General features: G+C 38.5%; 1 protein-coding gene across 2 annotated transcripts in view; it reads left to right on the forward strand.

Moving 5' to 3' along the window:
• CDH18 (cadherin 18) overlaps positions 1 to 27,841 on the forward strand; it is a 413,479-nt gene that overhangs the window by 234,496 nt on the left and 151,142 nt on the right. For both annotated transcript variants that reach the window (XM_005899707.2, XM_070357847.1), the window contains one exon: positions 20,055 to 20,222. In XM_005899707.2, the coding sequence (XP_005899769.1) occupies positions 20,055 to 20,222 (168 nt within the window). The remainder of the gene's footprint in view (positions 1 to 20,054; positions 20,223 to 27,841) is intronic.

The following is a 27,841-nucleotide window of genomic DNA, read 5'->3' on the forward strand; positions in this document are numbered from 1 at the left end:
CTACTTCCCCTTTCTTACATTATTTATTTATTTTTTTGTAAATCCTTTTCTTCCCATTTTGGGGCATGTAGCCTACTTTTCTAAGTGTCCTAAAATAATCTTTATGTTGTGTAAGAAAAATCCTTCAAATTTTCCTGAGGAAAATTCAGCATAGTCAAGTTGTTATAGTCCTCTCTGATTATAACCTGTTAACATAAAGGAGTAATTCAGGTAATTATGTCCATTCAGTAGTCACTTTATAGATGGAAAAAAGTCATGACATTTTCAGTCAAAATAGTTATTTATTGTTTTATATTCACTAAGGGTTAGATACATTGATTTTATCTCACTTGCCTTTTAAGTAAACTTTCTGTCATGACTGATAAATTTTAAGATTAATACAGGATACAAGGAATAAAGATTCAATAGAGAACAATTTAGGCCATTAATTGTAAGTGGCACTCTCTTCATTATGTTGGGCAAGAGCGAGTTTATATCCATCCATCTCTTTATAAGTATCATTATTATCTTGACTCACCAACCCAGACCTTTCTACAAACGCCATGTGTTCAACTACTCTTTTTCACATAGATAGCTCTCAAGCACATAAAAGTCAAAATAACCATGAATTAACTCTCTTCACAGATCTTTGTCTTATACTCCTCATCTTGTAGAGGGCTTCCCCCCACTGGCCAAGTTCTTAAGCTGAAAGCCTGAACACTATGTGAATCATTTCCTTTCCCTCCCACCCTACTTTCCATCAATCATCTGGTCCTTACAAATGTACTCCAAAATGCCTCACATATCCTTTTCTTCATTTTGTATCTACTGTTGAGTTTAGATCTTGCTGTCACATTTCACATTATGATGTCCTTGACATTGTACTTGACTTAGCCACAGCATTTGCCACAATGGATCCCTTTCTCTTCCTTGAAATACTTTTTTCCAGGATGCCACACCCTCTTGGTTTTCTCCCTTTCACAATAATCACTGCTTTTGTGTTGCTTCTACATTTTCTCCTAAACTCACTGGCATGTTGCAATGTTCATTAACTGAGCCTCTTTTATACCCTTATTCTTTAGGCTGATATCATCAATCTTAATGGCTTTAGATATTATCTTTATGCTGAACACATTACAATGAGAGTCTGAACTAGTGTTCTCTGAACACTGGAATATGAAAGTGAAAGTTGCTCAGTCTTGTCGCAACTTTTTGTGATCCCTTGAACTATACAGTCCATGGAATTCTCCAGGCCAGACTACTGGAGTGGGTAGCCATTCCCTTCTCTGGGATATCTTCCCAACTCAGGTGTTGAACTCAGGTCTTCCACATTGCAGGCAGATTCTTTAGCAGCTGAGCTGCAAGAGAAGCCCCAGAATACTGGAATGGGTAGCTGTTCCTTTATCCAGCGGAGAAGGGGTCTTCAATTCCTGACCCAGGAATCAAACTGGGGTCTCCTGCATTGCAGGTGGATTCTTTACCAAATGAGCTATCAGGGAAGCCCCCTGAATACCAGCTTACTGTATGTCAACCAAATATCTCTGCCTGGGGGACTGAAGATACTTATCACAGGGTTTGTTCAAAACTGCTTTCTGTAACTTCACCCACCTCCCCCAAATAGTTCATCTCACACTCTTCTACCTCTCAATGCAAAAACCTTGGGTCACACTCCATTTCTTTTTTCTTTAATACAACACATCTATTTCATCAGCAAGCACTGCTTTCCAGACACATCTCCTTGCTTCTATTTTAAAAAAACTTTATTATCTCTTAACCTATTTCCTTAATTCTACCTAGTCTATTCCCAACACAGCAGCCAAAGCATTATTTTTTTAAGGCCTTGCACACAGCTTCTTGGGCTTCCCTAGTGGCTCAGTTTCGATCCCTTGGTGGGAAAGATCTCCCGGAGTCAGAAATGGCAACCCACTCCAGTATTCTTGCCTGTAAAGCTCTTGGACAGAGGAGCCTAGCAGGCTACAGACCATAGGGTCCAAAAAAAGTCAAACAAAACTTAGTGACTAAACAACAGCAACACAGCTTTGTAGATCCCTGGCCAGGGATTAAACCCAGACCCTCAGCAGTGGGAATATGGAGTTCCGACTTCTAGACCACCAGGGAATTCTTGCAATCATGTTAAAATATGTCAGATCACATCATTCTTTGCTGAAAACCTGCCAATGGCTTCCTGTTGTCACCAAAATAAAAAACTCTACAATAACTTCAGTTCAGTTCAGTTCACTCAGTCATGTACGACTCTTTGCGACCTCATGAATCACAGCACTCTAGGCCTCCCTGACCATCACCAACTCCTGGAGTTCACTCAGACTCACGTCCATCAAGTCAGTGATGCCATCCAGCCATCTCATCCTCTGTCGTTCCATTCTCCTCCTGCCCCCAATCCCTCTCAGAATCAGAGTCTTTTCCAATGAGTCAACTCTTTGCATCAGGTGGACAAAGTACTGGAGTTTTAGCTTTAGCATCATTTCTTCCAAAGAAATCCCAGGGCTGATATCCTTCAGAATGGACTGGTTGGATCTCCATGCAGTCCAAGGGACTCTCAAGAGTCTTCTCCAACACCACAGTTCAAAAGCATCAATTCTTCGGCATTCAGCTTTCTTCACAGTCCAACTCTCACATCCATACATGACCACTGGAAAAACCATACCCTTGACTAGAAGGACCTTTGTTGGCAAAGTAATGTCTCAATAACTTACATGCCAGTAAATGTAATGATGTAGGTCTATGATGTCATTCTGATCTTGTCTCCTCTTTTTCTTGTTCTTTTTGCTGTAGAGATATTGCCTTCACAGATTTCACTGAAACAAGCTAGAAAAGCAACCACATTAGGACATTTGTACTTGTGACTCTTTCCTTGAAACTTTTTTCTGTCAAATCCATTTAACACCAGCCATCAGTCATATGCTAGTAAGTATTTAGCAACCAAAAATATGTAAGCATGTATATAAGCATATACATGAGTATACAGGTTTATTATAAATTTCATTGGTAAAATAGATATATAGCACCCAATTTACAAGCAAGTATAATGTACACATTATTTTAATTCTGCATAATTTATTAATTCTTACAGAATGCTAGCATTGATTTTTGCCAAACCCTTGCATCCACACACAAATTATTGCTGCAATCCAATAGATATTGACAAAACCCCACTGCAAATAAATGCTTGATTGCTATCTTATTCAGCAAGAAGTTTCTCAGGTCATTGACAAATTAGTTTTAGGTTCTGGCTTGAGTTTTGGTTAATATTTTTGTTTGCTTTAACCTGTAGATAAAAGATGTTTGTAAACATCTTCATTTTTTTTAATCAATTATATGAGCCACCATTTTTTTTTCTGCTAAATTGAACAATAGGTTTAATTAGTTAGGTTATTATTTTCTTCACACTTTGTGTTATTCTCATGTAATGACTACACATTTGAGTTTAATATTCTTTATTTATTCCTTTTCTTTTACTTTCTTAAGTTTAGACATCACTAACAAAATAGATTCAACCTTGATTTAGTCAGCACTTGCTGACTTTCATAAAAATATTTCCATCTGCCAATGATTTCAAGTTACCCTGGTGATACCACTGAACATATTCTGGGGAAAGGATGAGCAGCAATACTTAATTCTATAGTATTTACACCACATAGATGAAATAAGCATAATTAATATCAAGAGCATAAGTAAAAGTAAAATATAATAGATCACTTAGACAGTGATAAAATTCCAGATTTATTAAAGATATAATGTTACTGTGTAAATTTATATAATTAATTCCTTATCAAGGGCTATATTTACTAGCCAGCTGTCCAAATTCTAGAAATTTTAAAAATCAACTCTTCTGAGTCAGTACTAGCTAACTCCAGCACCTCAGTATTACAGTTCTAATTAAAACTGTGGTGGTTTAGACACTATGTCTTATCCAACTCTAGTGACCCCATGGACTGTAGCCTGCAAGGCTCCTCTGTCCATGGGATTCTCCAGACAAGAATATTTCAGTGGGTTGCCATTTCCTTCTCCAGAGGATCTTCCCAGCCTAGGGACTGAACCCAGGTCTCCTGCATTGCAGGCAGATTCTTTACTGACTTAGCTACAAGGGAAGCCCAAAATGATGGTAAGTTTGTTCCACTAGAGCCCTGGGGCTGTTGGTTTACCTCAAGTAACCAGTGGGGAAAGTTCAAGTTCAATTAAAACTGTAACCCCTAACCAAATGCTTCATTTCTCCACTCACCCCCCAGCAAATCTGCTCCGTATCATGTAGGTAGTTATCTTGTTGTTGTAATTTTCTTTTTTTCCCCCTACTCTGTTTTCTCTAGAATGTAAGCTCTGTGAGGGCAGTAATTTTGTCTACTCTTAGGACTGTATCTACATTTTAGTAGGCACTCTCTAACTACTGCTTGAAGGAATGAATGAAAAATCAGTCTTTGCAGTTCACTTGATAAGGGAATTCACAGCCACTCTTATAATCATACATTTATATAGTCCATCTTCTTTGATCTCTGAGACTACTTACACAGAAGTCTTTCTTCATCTCCATCTTTTCTGTGACATATTCTTTCACTTTTTTTTTTTTAATTTTGTGTTTTGTTTTGTTTTTTTTTTTTTTTTTTTAATGAGTGCCTTCATCAGTCCCTTTTGGGTCAAACTAGCTCTTGCAAATTTACTTAAAGAGTTTCTCTAACATAGGCTCAAAATCTCACATATTCAATATGCATTCATTTTTTTTCTTGGTGCAGTTTTACTTTTCATACTGTTCATGAGGTTCTCAAGGCAAGAGTACTGAAGTGGTTTGCCATTCCCTTCTCCAGTGAACCATGTTTTGTCAGAACTTCCACCATGACCCATCTGTCTTGGGTGGCCCTACACCACCTACAACATGACTCATAGTTTCATTGAGTTAGATAAGGCTGTGGTCAATGTAATCAGTTTGATTAATTTTTTGTGATTGTGATTTTCATTCTATCTGCCCTCTGAGGGATAAGGATAAGAGGCTTATGGAAGCTTCCTGACAGGAGAGACTGACTGTGGGGGAAACTAGGTCTTGTTTTGATGAGCAGGGACATGCTCAGTACATTTAATCCAATTTTCTGTTGAGAGGTGGGGCTGTGTTACCACCCTGTTGTTTGTCCGGAGACAAAATAAGGTGGGAGTCATGAAAATAGTGGAGACCTCCTTCAAAAGGTCTTGTGCACACACTGTTATATTCAGTGCCCTTGACCCTGCAGCAGGCCACTGTCTACCCACGCCTCTGCCAGATACTCCTGGACAATTATAGGCAAGTCTGGGTCAATCTCCTGTCAGGTCATTGCTCCTTTCTCTTGGTCCATGTGTGCAAAGGTTTTGTGTGTTTCCTCCAAGAGTCTGTTTCCCCACTCCTGTGGAAGTTCTGTAATCAAATCCCACTGACCTCCAAAGTCAAATTCCCTGGGGATCTCAGTCCATTTGCCAGATCCCCAGGTTGGAAAATCTGCTGTGGGTTCTAGAACTTTCCTAACAGTGCAATAACTTATTTGGTATAATTTTTCTGCAGTTTGTGGGTCATCTGCTCAGTGGCTCTATTGTGGGGTTAATGGTGACCTCTTCCAAGAAGGCTAATGACACATGCTGTGTGACCCAGGTCAGCTGTACCCAGAGCCCCTGCCCTGCAGAAGACCACCGCTGACCCATGCCTCCACAGGAGATACTCAAACACTCAAAGATAGATATGGCTCAGTCTCTGTGGAGATCTCTGAGTCCTAGTGCACACAAGATTTTATTTGAGCCCAAAATAACTGCAGATAGTGACTTCAGCCATGAAATTAAAAGATGCTTGCTCCTTTTGGAAGAAAAGCTATGACCAATTTAGACAGCATATTAAAAAGCAGAGACATTACTTTGCTGACAAAGGTCCTTCTGGTCAAAGCTATGATTTTTCCAGTAGTCATGTATGGATGTGAGAGTTGGGCTATAAAGAAAGCTGAGCACTGAAGAACTGATGCTTTTGAACTGTGGTGCTGGAGAAGACTCTTCAGAGTCTCTTGGACTGCAAGGAGATCAAACCAGTCCATCCTAAAGGAAATCAGTCCTGAATATTTACTGGAAGGACTGATGCTGAAGCTGAAACTCTAATACTTGGGCCACCTGATGCGAATAACTGACTCATTTGAAAAGACCCTGATGCTGGGAAAGATTGAAGGCAGGAAGAGAAGGGGATGACAGAGGATGAGATGGTTGGATGGCAGCACTGACTTGATGGGCATGAGTTTGAACTAGCTCTGGGAGTTGGTGATGGACAGGGAGGCCTGGTAAGCTGCAGTCCATGGGGTCGCAAAGAGTTGGATATGCCTGAGTGACTGAACTGAACTGAACTGAGATGAATTATTTTACTTTGTGTCATGGGTCAGTGTATCCCCCACCCCCAATTCATAGGTTGAATTCCTAGCCCCAGGATCTGATAGTGTGACCTTATTTGGAGATAGGGTCTTTGAAGAATAAATCAAGCTAAAATGAATTTTTAGTGGTAAAGAATCCACCTGCCAATATAGGAGATGAAGGATGTGGGTTTGATCCCTGTATTGGGACAATCCCCTGGATTAATAACTGTCAACCCACTCCAGTATTCTTGCCTGGAAGATTTCATGGACAGAGGAACCTGACAGGCTACAGTATGTGGGGTTGCAAAGAGTAGGATATGTTTGAGCAACTGAGCACCATAGGGTGACCCTTAATACAATATGACTGATTTCTTTATAACAAGGAGAAGTGTATACATGGAGATACTACAGAGGAAAGATGATTTGATAATACAGCGAGAATGTGATGTGGGCATAAAAATAGTTATCTACAAGCCAAAGAGAGAGATCTGGAAGAGATCCATCTCTCACAGCCCTCAGGAGAAACCAATCCTACCAAAACCTTGATTTCAGACCTTTTATTTTCCAGAACTATGAGACAATAAACTCATTTTAAGCCACCCAGTATGTGGTACTTTATTACAGATAACAGATTTTATATCCAAAGAAAATAAATGGAATGTCATAGCTTGTTTATTTTAGAAACTAATGTTAATTTTATTCTAAAACAAAACTCAACACTATGATGAATTCTTGTGGGTTTTGTGGCACTTCATTCATTTAACAAATATTCATTGAGAACAATGGACCAGGGATTGTTTTAGGCAATGAGCATATAGCAATGAAAATACAACAAAGATCTTGGCTTTGTGAAGGTTTTATTCTAGTGGAAAAGAACAAACAGTTGCCAAAAACTATAAATAAATTTAGATAATGACAATAAGGAAATTCATGTGATGACAATATGAAACATAAGAGAGAGAGGAAAATGGAGTCTTTGGGAAAGGTAAGAACAGTACACTGTGGTCAGTTTGCTGCTGATGAAATGAAAATAAACATTATCTATTGGACCTGGCAATATGAGAACTATTGAAGGGAAGAGAACATGAAAACGTATACTGTTGCTTACAGCTTCAGTGGAGGGAAACAAACTACATCACCTGGCATAGACACAGATACATGCCAGCTTTAAAGAAAGACTTTCAATTCAGTATGGGGAATGCCACTCCCAACATCCCCAGTGTGGGGAATTCCACTCCCAACATTCAACTTCTCAAGACCTATGTCAGGTGCTGATGGACATCTTGCTGGGGATGTATAAACTAAATTTAATGGTGTTAGGGGTAAATTTAGAAAGCCAACCATCTTATATTTCCCTGTGAGAAATAAACATGTATGTGTGTTTATTCATATGTATTTATGAATGTATGTATGTATGTATGTATGTGTATCTGAATATATATATGTGTGTGTGTGTGTGTGCACATATTTATCTGTTTCTGTATATGTGTACTCCAAATTCGAATGTCATTGCAAACTTACCCAACAAAGAGCTTTCAAAACAACAGTGATTTTGGAAGGAAAGTAGTTGAGCAAAAATCTGACAATTTCTTGATCCATGTGACTCTAACTTGGTTACCTGGTAGCATTCATCGGGCAAGTGGAATCATTCAAAAATGAGTCCACTCATATGCTCAGTGCCTCAATGAGAAGAGCTGTGGAACTGGGCTCAGACACATCCAAAGCACATTCCATCTCAGAGCATCTCTATGTGGTCTCTATCATGGTAATTAGACCACTTACCTGAAAGCTCAGAGCTTATATATACTAACACAGAAGATTCCAGTCCTCTTAAGTCCAGTGAAGAAATTGATATACTGTCACTTCTACTGTATTATATTGGTCAAAGAAGTCATAGATCAGCCATGGATAATGGCATTGGTATTTGATACCCTGCAAAAAGACCATAACCAGCTAATGACCACTTGCATCAAGATAAACTCAGGTTTTGTTTCTCACTGTTTATTCTTTTGGACAAAATACTGAATCCTCAGCTATTAAAGTAAGATCATTTGGTTACCTATGGTTGAAAGTGAAAGTGTTAGTCACTTAGTTGTGTCCAACTCTTTGCGACCCAATGGACTGTAGCCCACCAGGCTCCTCTGTCCATGGAATTCTCCAGGCAAGAACACTGGAGTGAGTAGCCATTTCCTTCTCCCAGTTGATCATCCCCAAGATCAAACCCAGTTCTCCTGCATTGCAGGCACATTCTTTACCATGTGAGCCACCAGGGAAGCCTGAATGCATGACAACCAGGTTTCATCCCTGGGTCTAGAAGATCTCCTGGAGAAGGAAATGCCTACCCACCCTGGTATTCTTGCCTGGAGAATCCCATGGTCAGAGGAGCCTGGCAGGCTATAGTCCATGGGGTTGTGAAGAGTCGGACATGACTGAACATTTAACACTTTCATAACCTGTGATTATCTACCATCTTTCTGACCTCTTCTTGATCATTGTAAGAACTTTGCTTCCAGTGCTATTAGAACCTAAACTGTTCAAGAGAAAGTGATTTTTTTCTGATACCACACTATCAAGAAGCAGACATTCTCCCAAAATCAATTTCAGGCTCTTTGGCAGTATATTCCTCAATTTACTTGCAAGGAATCAGAAGCTCAGTAGTGATCATGACAGCAGACTCTGAATTCTAATTACATAGATTAAATACTGACTCTATCATACCTATCTGTCCTTGGGCAAACTTCTTAACCTTTCTGTTCTTGAAATCCCTCTTTGTTTAAAAAAGGGGATAATATAAATAACTTCCATAGTCAGTCAATGTGAGGATTTAGTGTGAGGATTAGTGATTTAACCTAAAGCATTCCTCATTATGCTCAATAAATACTAAATAACTGTCAATAGTTCTATTATCAGGAACATCATCACCATTGGAATTTCATCCCCCAGATAAGTCTTATTTTGAAGTTTATACTTTATTTTTCTCCCTACCATGCTGTTGCAGTACATTTTTTCTGAATGGAGTCGTTAAGCTGAAAGCCTAAAAATCCATATAATATTTGGTCTTCACAAATGCCCTGGAAAAGCTATGATTATCAGTGTGGTTATTAAATATTTTGACTAGAAACACTGGGGCTTCCCATATAGCATAGTAATAAAGAATCCACCTTTAAATGCAGGAGGCAGAAAAGATACAAGTTTGATCCCTCAGTTGGGATGATCCCCTGGAGTAGGAAATGGCAATCCACTCCAATATTCTTGCCTAGAAAATTCCATGGACAGAGGAGCCTGACCAGCTACATTTCATGAGGTTTCAAAGGGTCGAACATGACTGAGCTACTAAGTTCACACACACACACACACACACACACACACACACACAACACAGAAAGATGGGTCTCTTGAAATTGTAGATCACATTGAAACACTAGAAATAGATATAAGCCATAAGCAAATGCAAAAACAATAAAAAGAGAAAGAGAAAGAAACATGGAAATAAAATAAAACCTTCTAAGTCAGAAGCACATTTGACAATGTATAAACACAACCACCTTCTCTTTGGATCTGTTTGATCTGTGCCCCCAAATCCATAGAGAAGGTAATACTTATTTTTATAATTCTGTTCCTCTCTCCACCTCCTCCTCTCCTCTCCTCCTCCCTGTCTCTCTCTTTCTCTATCCACCACCCCAGACCCCTCCCAATATCACAAGCCTCTCCTAAGAGCCCACAAGGTCCAAGGACTTCATTACTTGAACTAATAGCATGGTGGCACTCTGTCAGGAAGCCCTTGGTTACATTTTGGCTTCTGCTGATTTCTCATCTGGAGAGCGTTACTTAAACTTTGAGCTTTCTCTCCCATGAAGAACATGTGGGAAAATAATACACCTGAAGAGAGTGCCTGAGTCACAGTTCATACTCAAAACATATAAATTCACCATTCTTTTCTCCTCACCAGAAATAAAATGCTTCATCATCAATTTTGAGGGTAGGAAGAAAAAACTTGTAGAAGAGGAAAAATTGAATCTTCCTCTTAAAACATATAAATGTCTACATTCCTGAATTTATGATGATTAATTCGATGAGTCATAGCTTGAAGCTAAATATGTTTATTTTTAATTGAGATGCCAGTGTTTCATGTAATATAAATTTTATTTAAAAATAAAATGCATCATATAATGAAAACATAAATAAAATTATGAAGTTTAATTAGTTATTAAACTAGTTTAGAGTTTGAAATGTGTCAAATGTAGCTGTAGATATAACCATGTATCTGCCGAACTACAGCCTCTGACAACTGACTGGTAGTAATGTTTAGTCAGTGATGACTTTCCATAGGGGTGGCAGCAGAGCTCTTCAAACTTTCAGTCACTTGAGGAAGAAACCATAGAAATATTCAGAGTATTAATGAGTACCTAAACCTCTACTATTTCCCACAGTACTTTTCTAATGCAGCCAATCTTGGCAATGCATCCATGTACATTCTGTATCTGCCCCTTTGTTGATGACAGATCCCCTTTCCAAGGGTTCCTTGCTTCTCCATTCTTCTTTCTATATCCTACAAACGTGTTGTTGTCTCATGAAGTACTCCTTTGTCATGCTCATGCATATGGATAAATACGGCCTTCAAAGTCTGGGTTTTGCCTATTCGTTTAACAAAATCTATTTGTAGTATTGGCGCTTCCCTGATGGCTCATATGGTAAAGAATCTGTCTACAATGCAGGAGACCTAAGTTCAATCCCTGGGTTGGGAATATCCCCTGGAGAAGGGAATGACTACCTGCTCTAGTATTCTTGCCAGGAGAATTTAATGGACAGAGGTGCCTGGCTGGCTATAGTCCATGAGATCTGAAAAAGTCAGACACGACTGAGTGACTAACACTTAACTTTCCATACTTTCATATTTATTCCCCTGTCAGTAAAGACTCTAATCATGACCTTCTAAAATCATAAGCCCTATCGTTAATGTCCCAGTACTCCACATTTTAAATAGAGCAGAGACACATTTAATATACATTGGGTTGGTGGTGAATGAAGAAAACAGATTTCTGAAACTGTGGTGATGATTTAATGTCTCAGTGTTTTTGATTTCAATGTAGATGGGAATTTATGAAAGTCACATTATCTTTACAAAATCAGTAGGAAAAATTCATAATGTGTAGTTGAATAGAAGTACCATATAATATACTAAATGTTGAAACAAATAGCACTTCGTTAGCTAACATAAAAAATCTCCCAGGTACCTAGATCATCATTTTCAGGCAGTTGGAAGGATAAATTATTACTGCAAGATGTTAAATATCATTGTGTAGGAACTGGTTAATGAAACTTTTAAATATATATAAACCTCTTAATGTTTTCCTAATTGTTTTAAATGATCAGATACTCCAATGAAATATGAGTACTTGGAGGCCAGATATCATATGTCCTCAACTGCAGGTGAATATCTCAGATTAGACCATTCATGGGAACCACAGAAGAGGTTTGTCACAAATACTGATGATGGGCCCACTTCCCTAAATTTTCATTCAGTAGGTCTAGAATGGTGTCCTTGAAGTTGTATTATAATTGTAACTTCACATAATTTTGTTTTTAAGTAACCCTTATGCCCCATTTGGCTTCTGATCCAATCACTTCATGGGAAATAGATGGGGAAACAGTGGAAACAGTGACTGATTTTATTTTGAGGGGATCCAAAATCAATGCAGATGGTGACTGCAGCCATGAAATTAAAAGATGCTTACTCCTTGGAAGGAAAGTTATGACCAACCTAGATAGCATGCTAAAAAGCAGAGACATTGCTTTACAAACAAAAGTCCGTCTAGTCAAGGCTATGGTTTTTCCAGTGGTCATGTATGGATGTGAGAGTTGTACTGTGAAGAAAGCTGAGCCACAGAAGAATTGACACTTTTGAACTGTGGTGTTGGAGAAGACTCTTCAGAGTCCCTTGGACTGCAAGGAGATACAATCAGTCCATTCTAAAGGAGATCAGTCCTGGATATTCTTTGGAAGGACTGATGTTAAACCTGAAACTCCAGTACTTTGGCCACCTCTTGCAAAATGTTGACTCATTGGAAAAGACCCTGATGCTGGGAGGATTGAGGGCAGGAGGACAAGGGGACAACAGAGGATGAGATGGCTGGATGGCATCACTGACTCAATGGACATGAGTCTGAGTGAACTCCAGGAGTTGGTGATGGACTGGGAGGCCTGGTGTGCTGCAATTCATGGGGTCACAAAGAGTCTGACATGACTGAGTGACTGAACTGTGCCCCATTAGAAAAACAGTAGGACTCCAGTACATTTTGGGGCTTCCCAGGAAGTACAGTGGGAAAGAATTTCCACCTGTCAATGTGGGAGATGTGAGTTTGATCCTTGGGTCAGGAATATCCCCTGGAGTAGGAAGTGGCAATTGAGTCTAGTATTCTTGCCTGGAAAATTCCATGGACAAAGTCCATTGGGTCACTAAAAGTCAGACATGGCTGAACACACTCTTATACAGACCCATATCTTGTAATAGAAAGTGAAGTCGCTCAGTCGTGTCCATCTCTTTGCAACACATGGACTGTAGCCTGCACCAGGCTTCTCTGTCCATGGAATTCTCCAGGCAAGAATACTGGAGTGGGTTGCCATTTCCTTCTCCAGGGGATCTTCCCAACCCAGGGATCGAGCCAGGGCCTCGAGCATTGCAGGCAGACGCTTTACTGTCTGAGCCACCAGGCAAGCCCTGATATCTTGTAATAGGCGTTACATAATTATATGAGAGTTCAAATGAATGAATGAACAATTGAAAAAATTAAGAAAGAAAATAAGCAATTGAGCCCAAATGAATATATGTAGTTAAGATATGGAAGAAAATTTACCAGCTCTTCTTATAAATCCACATATGCACTTGAAAATGTTTTTAACAATTTGAATGTCATGCCTGTTTATTTGTTCCACCCTTTTAGAGATTTTATTTTTCAGTCTTCTGTGGTATTACCTAATAAACTTGATTTGTATATTTCCATCTTAAATTCTTTTTAGTGGCTAAAATACAAGAAACCATTTTGGAGGATCTATTGCTCTATATGAATATCACCAGTCAAGGAAAAAAACACATGGTGATCTAGTGAGTCAGGTTCAGTGAGTAATGTTTATAACTGCAGATGAGTTCCAATGTTATGAGCTTGTATTCAGCAAAGAGTCATTCCCAGTTACAAGCCCCTACATATCAAGGTGATTGGGAAACCGTAGTCAGAAGGTAATTTGCAGGCAGTGGGGCACATGTGATCGTTTACCAGGAAAGAAATAAGAAACAAAACAAAATGATACAAAAGTAATCACTTTCTGTTGATTCAACACAGCATCACAGGCAAATAAAAGGCAACAATTTCTGTTAAAAATTTTGAAATAAACATTGCTAGTGAAGCAAGTCAGACAAACATTCAGAATATGTTAGTAGTAGTTACCTAGCATATATTGAAAAGTGGAACGGTTCCTTTGTTCTTATGCAAACACCGCACTAATTTAAGGTGATTAATTTAGCTACTCTGCATTGTTTTCTTTACAAATTTACCAAATAAAAAGGCCAGGTGATGTCTTTATTATTAGGTTTATTTGAAAGAAAAAAATAAGTTAAAATACAATTACTGGATCCATGGATACGTGATAGAAAAGCCAAACAAAAAATCAAAATATCAGTTATTATTTGGCCTATACAAATATATTTTATCCTAGTCTTGTATAGGAGTTTAGGCTTCATAGTTTTGAAAAATGTTTATTATAATTGAATATTATTGGTTGTTTTCATGTGTGTGATTCCACATGTATTCTGATATGACAAGATGGTGATAAAAAATGAAGAAATGTATGAAAACAATGGCAGAATTTCATCCTTCTAATTGTGACTTTTCATACTTTTGACCTACTTACACTGGACTCACCTATAGTTGTTGTTAATGTCAGGGGAGGTCATTCAGAGGACATGAATGCCAGTTGACTAACAAGCTGAAACCACGTAATCAGAGGCTCCTCACCCACTTCTCTGCCCTTGGAATAATTTTTCTGCTAACATTTCCCAGAGTGGGAACTATGTCCAAGGACACAGTCTTTAGAGAGAAAGGTTTCAGGATATAAGGTTGATATATAAAAGTCAACCTCTTTCCTATTTATGAGCAATAAAGAAGTAGACTTTGATTTAAAAATACAATGCCATTTAGGTTAGCTTCCCCTAAAAAGAGATACTTGGGGGTAAATTTAATGATAAAAGGTATGAAATCTATATGAGGAGAACTATAAGAGTCTCAATAAAGAAACAAATAAGAAGTAAATAAATGGAGATATATGTTACGTGCAAGGATAGGCAAGACTCAATGTTATCATGATGTTAATTCTGCTTAATGTTATCAGTACATTCAGTGGGATACCAGTCAAATCCCAGATATTTTTTATAGGTATTGACAAACCTATTTTACAGTTTTTAGGTGAAAGCTAGAAAAGAACATTGCAACCCACTCCAGTGTTCTTTCCTGTAAAATTCCAAGGACAGAGGAGCCTGGTGGGCTACAGTTCATGGGGCTGTAAAGAGTGAGACATTACTAAGCACATACAACAGTTTTAGAAACAAAGGAACTATCAAGCCATGGACAGACATGGAAGATCCTTAAATGCCCATTACTAATTGAAGACGTCAATTTGAAAAGATCGCAAACTGTAGGGCTCCAATTATATGACATTTTGGAAAAAGCAAAATTAAGAACACAGTAAAATGATCAGTGATTGTCAAAGGCTGAGGAGAGGGAGGGAATGAATATGTGGAAAAGAGAGGATTTTTAGGGCAGTTAAAGTATTCTATGTTATACTGTAATGAATACATGTCATTATACATGGATCCAAACCCATAGAATATGCAACACCAAGCGGGATCTCTAATGTAAATTATATACTTTGGGTGATCAGTTCAGTTCAGTTGCTCAGTCATGTCCAACTCTTTGCAACCCCATGAATTGCAGCACGCCCCTGTCCATCACCAACTCTCAGAGTTCACTCAAACTCATGTCCATTGAGTGGGTGATGCCATCCAGCCATCTCATCCTCTGCCATCCCCTTCTCCTCCTGCCCCCAATCCCTCCCAGCATCAGAGTCTTTTCCAATGAGTCAACTCTTCGCATGAGGTGGCCAAAGTACTGGAGTTTCAGGTTTAGCATCAGTCCTTCCAAAGAACACCCAGGACTGATCTCCTTTAGAATGGACTGATTGGATCTCCTTGCAGTCCAAGGGACTTTCAAGAGTCTTCTCCAGCACCACAGTTCAAAAGCATCAATTCTTCTGTGCTCAGCTTTCTTCACAGTCGAACTCTCACACCCATACATGACCACTGGAAAAACCATAGCCTTGACTAGACAGACCTTTGTTGGCAAAGTGATGTCTCTGCTTTTCAATATGCTATCTAGGTTGGTCATAACTTTCCTTCCAAGGAGTAAGCATCTTTTAATTTCATGGCTGCAATCACCATCTGCAGTGATTTTGGAGCCCCTAAAATAAAGTCAGCCACTGTTTCCACTGTGTCCCCATCTATTTCTCATGAAGTGATGGGACCAGGTGCCATGGTGATAATGATGTGCTAATAATGTATGTTTATCAATTGTAACAAATGAATTATTTTAGTACACAATGTGGCTAGTTGGGGAGGTGGTGTACAGTCTGGAGAAAAAAGGTACATGACAACTATATTTTCTTAATTTTACTGTGGACCTAAAACTACTCTGAAAAAAATTCTACTGAAAAGGAAAAAACTAAAGTAACTGTGCACCAGCTACGTTCTAGACTATCCCACTCAGGAACATCAGGGCTATATGTTGGAATCATATTTTGTATAAGGGGATCATGAGGCAATGGCAATTTGCTCAGTAACCTGTGTGCACTCAGGCGAGGTCATAGCTAAGAACATGCAAATGAGCCATTCTCAGGAGAATTGAATGTTTAAATTATTCCTTAGACAATCATTTTTGAGAAATATGTGTCAATTCTAGATATGCTCTTTTCTTTCCATAAGCAAATTTCTTTGATAAATTTCTTCCTGTTTCATGTCACAGTGACACTATTATAAAAGAAGGGATATAATGAAATTATTAAAGTCTGTGCTATAAAACAGGGTTTGTGTTAATTCTTCTTCTCTGATCCTTTTAAATGAATGACATTCAGATTGCATAAAATATCTGTCATTCACTTTGGTGATAGATGGGAGGGAGTTTCAAGAGGGAGGTGACGTGTATACACCTATGGCTGACTCATGTTTATGTTTGACAGAACAAAACAAAATTCTGTAAAGCAATTATTCCTTCAATCAAAAAATAAATATTTTAAAAAAGATTTTATTTTCATATTTGTATATTCTACAAATATTACTGTAATGATTTCATTGTAAAATATTCTGTATAGTAATCTCATACTTCTACATATCAGAGGTAAGTCCCTTTTTTCTTTCAGAATGGTATCGTTTTTTTTTTTTTTTTTTAATATTAGAAAGTATAAATTTCTTTCATTTAATGTTTTCATAAACTCTTAACTTGTTCCCCTCTGCATCAGTTTTCTGCAACTTTTTTCTTATATAATTATTATATGGGAAAAAAACATTGTTCTTTTTAATAAGAATGCTTGAGGCTTTTTCATATGCATGGTTTAGATGAATCATTTATTATCATATTATTATAATTCATTTTGATATGAATAATTTTCATTCCTGTTTAGCTTCAGGAAAGTTCTCCTAAACTTCCTCCATTATATGTCCACAAGTATTAAAAGTTGGAATTCTATTTTCCTGGGGCCTGTGGCTCTTACTCAAAGTCATTACATGTGCAATCAAGTCAGTAAAGAAAAAAAAAACATAGTGGTTAAGTGTCTTATACTCTGGAACTCTCTTGCTTTTTCAATGATCCAGTGGATGTTGGCAATTTTATCTCTGGCTCCTCTGCCTTTTCTAAAATCAGCTTGAACATCTGGAAGTTCACATTTCATGTATTGTTGAAGCCTGGGTTGGAGAATTTTAAGCATTACTTTACTAGTGTGTGAGATGAGTGCAATTGTGCAGCAGTTTGAGAATTCTTAGGCATTGTCTTTCTTTGGAATTGAAATGAAAACTGAACTTTTCCAGTCCTGTGACCACTGCTGCATTTTCCAAATTTGCTGGCATATTGAGTGCAGCACTTTCACAGCATCATCTGTTAGGATTTGAAATAGCTCAACTCCAATTCCATCACCTCCACTAGTTTTGTTCACAGTGATGCTTTCTAAGGCCCACTTGACTTCACATTCCAGGATGTCTGGCTCTAGGTGAGTAATCACAACATCGTGATTATCTGGGTTGTGAAGATCTTTTGAGTATAGTTCTTCTGTATATTCTTGCCTCTTCATTGGATCATCAAAAAAACAAGAGTTCCAGAGAAAAAGATCTATTTCTGCTTTATTGACTATGCCAAAGCCTTTGATGGTAAGGATCACAATAAACTGTGGAAAATTCTTCGAGAGATAGAATACCAGACCACCTGACCTGCCTCTTGAGAAATCTATATGCAGGTCAGGAAGCAACAGTTAGAACTGGATGTAGAACAACAGACTGGTTCCAAATAGGAAAAGGAATACCTCAAGGCTATATATTGTCACCCTGACTATTTAACTTATATGCAGAGTACATCATGAGAAATGCTGGGCTGGAAGAAGCACAAGCTGGAATCAAGATTGCTGGGAGAAATATCAGTGACCTCAGATATGCAGATGATACCACCCTTATGGCACAAAGCAAAGAAGAACTAAACAGCCTTTTGATAAGAGTGAAACAGGAGAGTGAAAAAGTTGGCTTAAAGCTCAACATTCAGAAAACTAAGATCATGGCATCTGGTCACATCACTTCATGGCAATAGACGGGAAACAATGGAAACAGTGAGAGACTTTATTTTGGGGGGGCTACAAAATCACTGCAGATGTTGACTGCAGCAATGAAATTAAAAGATACTTACTCCTTGGAAGAAAAGTTATGACCAACCTAGACAACATTTTAAAAAGCAGAGACATTACTTTGCCAACAGTCCCATCTAGCCAAAGCTATGGTTTTCCCAGTAGTCGTGTATGGACATGAGAGGTGGACAATAAAGAATGCTGAATAATTGATGCTTTTGAACTTGATATTGGAGAAGACTCTTGAGAGTCCCTTGGACTGCAAGGAGATCCAAGCAGTCCATCCTAAAGGAAATCCATCCTGAATATTCATTAGAAGGACTGATCCTGAAGCTGAAACTCCAGTCCTTTGGCTACCTGATGCAAAAGACTGACTCACGGGAAAGACCCTGATGCTGAGAAAGATGGAAGGCGGGAGGAGAAGGGAATGATAGAGGGTGAGATGGTTGGATCTCATCACCAACTCAGTGGACATGACTTTGAGTAAATTAAAGGAGCTGGTGATGGACAGGGAGGCCTGGCATGCTATAGACCATGGGGTTGCAAAGAGTCTGACTCGATGGAGTGACTGAACTGGAGACATATTTGGTAGTTCTTATATAAACGTTGACCCAGTGCAAAATTTGTGTTAGTTTTCAATGTAAGGGTCTATTGACAGAGCTATGTGTGTGTGTGTTTGTCTGTGTGTGTGTGCATCTGTGTGTGGTGTGTTTACCTACATATAATTACATATGACATATAGCATTTGTATCTATTGAATGTCACTGTAAGACAAAGCATATTACATGTCACTGCAAGACAAAGAATGTGACTTTACATATAATTTTTTGAACAGTCTCATCGCTTTCTTTATTTTGCTCATGTACTGAGATCTAGGTTTTATTATAGTTGTTATTTCCTGACAAAAAGTAGTCAGTTTCCTAGTCTTGATAAATGTTAAAGTACTACCTGCCTATAATCTTTTTCAAGTGTCTACACTCTGCCAATGTTTTCATCATCAAAATTTGACAACCCTGTCAGCAAACTATGTAAATTGTTGTGTAAGGAGAAAAATTAACCTCTGCTCAAATCATCTGAGCGACACTTAGGATGAGCACAAGTCATGAAATATTCAGGTCACCAGCAGAAGGAAAGAGCAGGGACTGCAGGTCTGCCTCTTACAGGCCTGTCACCCCAAGGAGCGCCAAGAGATGGGATACCTTCATTTGTCCCTTATTATCTATAGATTCCCTTGGAATCTATGGTTGTAAACAAATATTTCCATGAGACAGTTTTAATAACATGGGCAGGTACTGTTTGTCTCTAAAGCCCGACTTTCTCCTAAAAGCATTTCAGTTAAAACTACTTTTCTTAAATGGTGCAGATGAACCTATTTGTAGAGCAGGAATAGAGGTGCAGACATAGAAAATGGACTCGTGTGGAAGGACTGAGAGGGAGGATTATTGAGAGACTAACATTAACATATATATGCTACCATATGTAAAATAGCTAGCTAGTGGGAAGCTGCTGTATAACTCAGAAAGCCCATCTAGTACTCTGTGATTAACCAAATGGGTGGAATTGGGGGCAGGGAAGGGAGGCTCAAGAGGGAGGGGATAAATGTATACATATGGCAAATTCATGACGTTGAGTAGCACAAACTAATACAACATTGCTGAGCAATTATATTCCAATAAAAACATTAAAAGACCTACTTTTCTTAAAATGAAAATAAAGAGAGATATATAGCTATATTGCTTTTCATTTAATGTATAATCCATGCTATTCTGTTTGAAACATGTATTACAGGAGTTATTAGAACTGCCTTACATAATATGGACAGAGAAGCCAGAGAACATTACTCAGTGGTCATTCAAGCCAAAGACATGGCTGGCCAAGTTGGAGGGCTTTCAGGATCCACCACAGTCAACATCACCCTGACAGATGTCAATGACAACCCCCCAAGGTTTCCTCAGAGTAAGTACATGTTTCTTTTGATCTGCACTTATCACTATTCATTTCTGTAAGACAAACTGAAATACAGCTAAGCCTTGAACAATATGGACTTGAGATGCAAGAGTCCACATATTCATTTTTCTCAGTAGCAAGTACTATAGGACTACATGACCAGATCAGTGGTTGGGTGTATCTGCAGATACTGAGGAACCTGGATACAGAGGGCTGACTATAAGTTATATGTATGGACAGTGTAGAGTTTGGATGCTCCTAACTCCCACATTGTTCAAGGTCAACTGTACTTGGACATATAATGTCATGTGACTATTCTCTTAAATGGAAAGATCGTGTTTGTACAGTCTTCCTTTTATACACAAGACTAAGGAAATCACCCCATCTGTTGTCTCCTGAACTTGGTAGATAGGTGTCACTGTGTTTAAGATATCCATTTCAATTGACATCACAGTTAAATACTAAAAATGAGATACTAGTACTAAGAATTGATGCTTTGTATTTGCTGAAGTATTTATGTATTAGAGCGACTGAACTAAACTGAACTGAAGGAATTCCTGGAGGTATCCAGAATAAACATTTTGATATGGACATTCTACTCTTGTAAAACTATTGAATATGTACTCTTTGTGGGATGATTTTTTTTTTAATTCTTCCTATTAGGAATGAATGCTCTTCACATACACACAGAAGCACACCATCCAATGGCAAGGTATCACAAACATAATAAACTACAATCTCAGAGTAGAATATGAACCTTCTGAGTGGAGAGCCCATCAGGTGATTCAAAGAGAGAGTATCAGTTCTGTGAGTTCAGAATGAAATACTGTTTATGACACCTTCAGAAAGGGAAGGAAACATATTTGAGTATTTCTAACGTGGCCGAAGAATTGAAACTTTTGAACTGTGGTGTTGAAGAAGACTCTTGAGAGTCCCTTGGACTGCAAGGAGATCCAACCAGTCCATTCTGAAGGAGATCAGCCCTGGGATTTCTTTGGAAGGAATGATGCTAAAGCTGAAACTCCAGTACTTTGGCCACCTCATGAGAAGAGTTGACTCACTGGAAAAGACTCTGATGCTGGGAGGGATTGAGGGCAGGAGGGGAAGGGGACGACAGAGGATGAGATGGCTGGATGGCATTACTGACTCAATGGATGTGAGTCTGAGTGAACTCCAGCAGTTGGTGATGGACAGGGAGGCCTGACGTGCTGCAATTCATGGGGTCGCAAAGAGTCGGACAGGACTGAGCAACTGAACTGAACTGACTGATGGATGATTCACTTTACTGTAAAGCAGAAAATAACATAATATTTCAAAGCAACTCTACTCCAATAATTTTTTTAAAAAGACCTGCTAGGTTCGTCTTTGAAAAAACAGCTTAGCAAATATCATCAAAAAGTTACAGAGAAGTAGCTGCTGCAGTGATTTTTAGAAAAATTTGCAGAGGCATATTTGAAATAAAAACAAGTAATGGACAATTTTGATGGTTATTGGTAAATAATGAGTTTTAAGGACAACAGAAATTTCAGAGGTAAAATATTTTGCCTGTTTGTATTTATAGTCCAAGGAATACATTTCAACTTCAATAAATCTGGGGTGAGGAAGAAAATAAACTCTGTAACAAAGTAGACATTGTGGCAAGTCAACAACGCTCTCCACGTGTCAGTGTGAAAGGCTTACCCAGCCTTATCTCCCAGTATTGCTCTCAGTACTCAATGGAATACTGCCTGTTCTGAAAACACAGCAAGAATATGCATATCCTTAAATCAGTCTAGAATTTTTCACTCACATTCCTTTGTTTGTAATAGTCATTCAGTTGTATCCAACTCTTTGTGACCCCATGAACTATAGTCCTCCAGGCTCCTCTGTCCATGGAATTTTCTAGGCAAGAATACTGGATTGGGTTGTCATTCTCTTCTCCAGGGGATCTTCCTAAACAGAGATCAAAGCTGGGTCTCCTGTATTGAAGGCATTTACCATCTGAGCCACCAGGACTACCACATTCCTTTGTTTAAAAGCCCTCCTAAAAGTTTCTCTGAACTCCATCACAGAATTAGCAGTTAATTAACCCTTGGTTTCTGTAACATGGCACTTTCCCATGTGCTTTTATGCTATATTTATCTCCATAGGTGCAAATCTCCCCTACACTGTGGGTCCCTCTAAGTAAGAATGATGCTTGATTTGTCTTTGTAGCATTAAGTGTTTAGATTGGTGCCTAGCTCTGGATAAATGGTTACAAAATGAATGAGTAAATGAGTTTAATTTAAATACTCTGTAAAAATATTATTATTAAAAGACTATGGATAAAGACAGGCAAGTTGAATTCATGGTTAGGCAAAGTTCCTTTAAAATATCAATTCTAAGGACAAGATTATGTGACTTGGTTCTTTCAAGTGGCTTTTGCTCTATGAAGAAAACATATTTGAAAGAAAATTATGTCATAGATAAGTACATATTATTAAACTATGAAGTATAATTAAATTCCAAGTCATTTTACAAAATTGCAGTGTATTTTTGTATTCATTTAACCCCTTATTCCACACAATATGCATATACGCATGTTTCATTATGAGACTAGTGTAATCGGATGGTGACTGTAGCCGTGAAATTAAAAGATGCTTGCTCCTTGGAAGAAAAGCTATGACAAACTTAGACAGTATATTAAAAAGCAGAGACATCAGTTTACTGACAAAGGTCCATATTGTCAACAATTTGGTTTTCCAGTAGTCATGTACGAATGTGAAAGTGGGACCATAAAGAAGCCTGAGTGCTGAAGAACTGATGCTTTTGAACTGTGGTGCTGGAGAGGACTCTTGAGAATCCCTTGGACTGCAAGTAGCTCAAACAGGTCAATCCTAAAGGAAATTAACCTTGAATATTCATTATAAAGACTGATGCTGAAACTCCGAAAATTTGGCCACCTATATGTGAAGAGCCAACTCATTGGAAAAGACCCTGATGCTGGGAAAGATTGAAGGTCGGAGGAGAAGGATGAGGATGAGATTGTTGGATGGCATCATCAATTCAATGCACATGAGTTGATCAGACTCTGGGAGATAGTGAAGGACAGGGGAGCCAGGTATACTGCAGTCAACAGGGTGGCAAAGTGTTGGACTAAACAACAACAAAACCCTTTTATAGAGTAAGGAGTTCATTGGTTGATTTAGTCACTAAGTCATCCCCGACTCTTTTGTGACCCCATGGACTGTAGCGTGCCTCGTTCCTCTGCCCATTGGATTTCCCAGGCAAAATTACTGGAGTGAGTTTCATTTCCTTCTCGGAGGATCTTCCTGATCCAGGGATCAAACTCTCATCTCCAGGCAGAATCTTTCCTACTGAGCCACCAGAGACTAAAGTTCAAAAATTTTTTTTTAAGAGGTAATGAATGATAATGCTGAATTAAGCTGAATATAAACGTTATTATAATTACAACACCAACCTCATTTTCAACCTATGTTATTTAAGTAGATTCTATCACCACTATTTTTAAGATGTATATTAATATTATAACCCTTATTATAATAGAGTGAAAAATTTATGCAGGGGGCTTAATAAACTGATTTTAACCTGACAAGTCCATTAAAACTTATTTTAGAAATCACTAGAAAATCAGAAACTGGTGATGAATAAAGAAAAATGTATCCCTAACTTTACTCTGATCTATGATTGTTGCTGAAGCATCAGTTCATAGTGAAACAATTGTTTAACTTGAAAAAGGATAAATGAATACTCTTTGAGTGAACTCATTACATTAATCACTAAAGGGATCTATATATCTTCAGTCTCCCCAGAATGACTGACAACTGTCAATCCTGCCCCATGGTGATATGCTCTTAGTGTGTTGAAACAAAGGCGGTACACACCCAGAACTTCACACTCTGATTTGTTTAAAAGATATTTTATTTTGCACCCATACTGCTCTAAGCACATTGTTGCTCTCAGAATGATTTGGTGTCACCACAATAAGAGTAGCTTGCAGTATTCTTTAATTATCCCCAAAGCATTATAACTCATCAAATGAAAAAAAAATGACAAACTATACCTTGGGAAACTTTGCAAATTGCTTGAAGAAAAAACAATCATATATATTATTAAGACTTGCATACATAAAGCAGCATGAAATGCACAAATCTAAACACAGTTCAAATCCTATAAAGTTCTTATTTCAGTTCAGTTCAGTTCAGGTGCGCAGTCATGTCCAACTCTTTGCAACTTCTTGAACTGCAGCATGCCAGGCCTCCCTGTCCAACACCAGCTCGCGGAGTTCATTCAAACTCACGTCCATCTAGTGGGTGATGCCATCCAGCCATCTCATCCTCTGTCATCCCCTTTTCCTCCTGCCCCCCAATCCCTTCCAGCATCAGAGTCTTTTCCAAAGAGTCAATTCTTTGCATGAGGTGGCCAAAGTACTGGAGTTTCAGCTTTAGCATCATTCCTTCCAAAGAAATCCCAGGGCTGATCTCCTTTAGAATGGACTGGTTGGATCTCCTTGCAGTCCAAGGGACTCTCAAGAGTCTTCTCCAACACCACAGTTCAAAAGCATCAATTCTTCTGCATTCAGCTTTCTTCACAGTCCAACTCTCTCATCCATACATGACCACTGGAAAAACTATAGCCTTGACTAGACGGACCATTGGTGGCAAAGTAATGTCTCTGCATTTTAATATGCTTTCTAGGTTGGTCGTAACTTTCCTTCCAAGGAGTAAGTGTCTTTTAATTTCATGGCTGCAGTCACCATCTGCAGTGATTTTGGAGCCCCAAAAAATAAAGTCTGACCCTGTTTCCACTGTTTCCCCATCTATTTCCCATGAAGTGATGGGACCAGATGCCATGATCTTCATTTTCTGAATGTTGAGCTTAAAGCCAACTTTTTCATTCTCCTCTTTCACATTCATCAAGAGGCTTTTTAGTTCCTCTTCACTTTCTGCCATAGGGAGGTATCATCTGCATATCTGAGGTTATTGATATTTCTCCTGGCAATCTTGATTCCAGCTTTTGCTTCTTCCAGCCCAGTGTTTCTCATGAAGTACTCTGCATATAAGTTAAATAAGCAGGGTGACAATATACAGCCTTGAGGTATTCCTTTTCCTATTTGGAACCAGTCTGTTGTTCTACATCCAGTTCTAACTGTTGCTTCCTGACCTGCATATAGGTTTCTCAAGAAGGAGGTCAGGTGGTCTGGTATTCCCATCTCTTTCAGAATTTTCCACAGTTGATTGTGATCCACACAGTCAAAGGCTTTGGCATAGTCAATAAAGCAGAAATAGATGTTTTTCTGGAACTCTCTTGCTTTTTCCATGATCCAGCGGATGTTGGCAATTTGATCTCTGGTTCCTCTGCCTTTTCTAAAACCAGCTTGAACATCTGGAAGTTCACCGTTCACATATTGCTGAAGCCTGTCTTGGAGAATTTTGAGCATTACTTTGCTAGCATGTGAGATGAGTGCAAATTGTGCCTTTGTTTGAACATTCTTTGGTACTACCTTTCTTTGGGATTGGAATGAAACCTGACCTTTTCCAGTCCTGTGGCCACTGCTGAGTTTTCCAATTTTGCTGGCATATTGAGTGCAGCACTTTCACAGCATCATCTTTCAGGATTTCAAATAGCTCAACTGGAATTCCATCACCTCCACTAGCTTTGTTTGTAGTGATGCTTCCTAAGGCCCACCTGACTTCACATTTCAGGATGTCTGGCTCTAGGTGAGTGATCACACCATCGTGATTATCTTGGTCATGAAGATCTTTTTTGTACAGTTCTTCTGTGTATTCTTGCCACCTCATCTTAATATCTTCTGCTTCTGTTAGGTCCATACCATTTCTGTCCTTTATCAAGCCCATCTTTGCATGAAATGTGCCCTTGGTATCTCTAATTTTCTTGAAGAGATCTCTAGTCTTTCCTATTCTGTTGTTTTCCTCTATTTCTTTGCATTGATTGCTGAGGAAGGCTTTCCTATCTCTTCTTGCTATTCTTTGGAACTCTGTATTCAGATGCTTATATCTTTCCTTTTCTCCCTTGCTTTTTGCTTCTCTTCTTTTCACAGCTATTTGTAAGGCCTCCTCAGACAGCCATTTTGCTTTTTTGCATTTCTTTTCCATGGGGATGGTCTTGATCCCTGTTTCCTGTACAACGTCACGAACCTCTGTCCATAGTTCATTAGGCACTCTATCTTATCCAGGCATTAAATAGACCCAGTAATCTAATTGTTTTTCTTAAGATGTTCTTGTTTGTTTTACATTTCTTCTGACTTTTTTTTTCCCTCTTCAGCTGTGAAAGCCATGTTACAGCAAGACTGTGACTGACTCTCGCGTAAACATCTAGCACATATTTTTAACAATGCATTTTTCTTTCTTCTATTAATTTACAATGGAATCAATTTCTTACCTCTTATATCTCAATTTAAAGCTATCGCTGTATCTTTTCTAAATTAGAGTATAATCACTTTACAGTATTCTTTTGGCTTCTGCTGTGGCCTTCCATTTGAGATTCCCTGCCATCCTCCATCCCATACCACCTCACTAGGATATCACAGAGCACTGAGCTGAGCTCCCTGTGCTATATATCAGGTTCCCACTGGCTATTTATTTTACATGTGGTAGCGTATATATGTCAGTCCTGCTCTCCCAATTCACTGCCCCCCCCATCCCATGTCCATATGTCTGATCTCTACATCTGCTTCTCTATTCCTGCCCTGCAAATAGGTTCAGGTGTACCATTTTTCTAGATTCCACATGTGTGTGTTAATATGTTTGTTTATCTTTTTCTGGCTTACTTCACTCTGTATGACAGACTCTAAGTCTATCTACTTTATCTTAATTTAAGCTGCCTAGGTTTTGAGTAAGCATTTGAGAGTAAGAGAGGGGACTAGATTAATAATTTGCTTTACAAAGACTCTGCACTAGGGAGATACAAACTCAGTGGCCTGGAATACAAGACAAACAAAGGTCCAGGTGAAAGCAGGCTGTCTGCGAGTGTCAGGGAGGTTACAGGGGAGAACAGAGACGGGAAGGTACATACACAGCTAAGAGGACAGCCACTGCTCAATTCTAGTAATGCCTGTATGTGGGCAGGAAAGTATTAGGAATGGGAGCTACTTGCAAGACTTGCAGTGTAAGAGAACAAATCAATATATCTGTGGCTTGAATCCTTACTCCAAGGACACAAAAGTTGCCCAGTTCTTCTTCAGAAAAAAATATCTCAAGGTATAAATTCCTCAATATTATCCCTTCTGTTGAAAGGAATTTATTCTTTAAGATTTTTGTTATTTCCTTCTCTGGTTTTAACTATATTCTAGTCATTTTTAAATTTATTCTCAGGCAGGTAAAAATCACTGACCTCTATTATTCTGTATAAAGAATATGCATATAATATCAATGCCTTATGAACATGAAAGTTTATAAAGTAAACTTGAACCCTAAAGGGAGCTGTAGTTTGAGATTTGCCTTTGTAGAGTTTTTGCTTTGGCTCCATCCCTTCATTCTTTCTGGAATTATTTCTTCACTGATCTCCAGTAGCATATTGGGCACCTACCAACCTGGGGAGTTCATCTTTCAGTGTCCTGTCTTTTTGCCTTTTCATACTGTTCATGGGATTCTCAAGGCAAGAATACTGAAGTGGTTTGCCATTCCCTT

Source organism: Bos mutus, chromosome 20 (genome assembly GCF_027580195.1).
Source record: "Bos mutus isolate GX-2022 chromosome 20, NWIPB_WYAK_1.1, whole genome shotgun sequence".
In the NCBI taxonomy this organism is placed as follows: Eukaryota; Metazoa; Chordata; class Mammalia; order Artiodactyla; family Bovidae; genus Bos; species Bos mutus.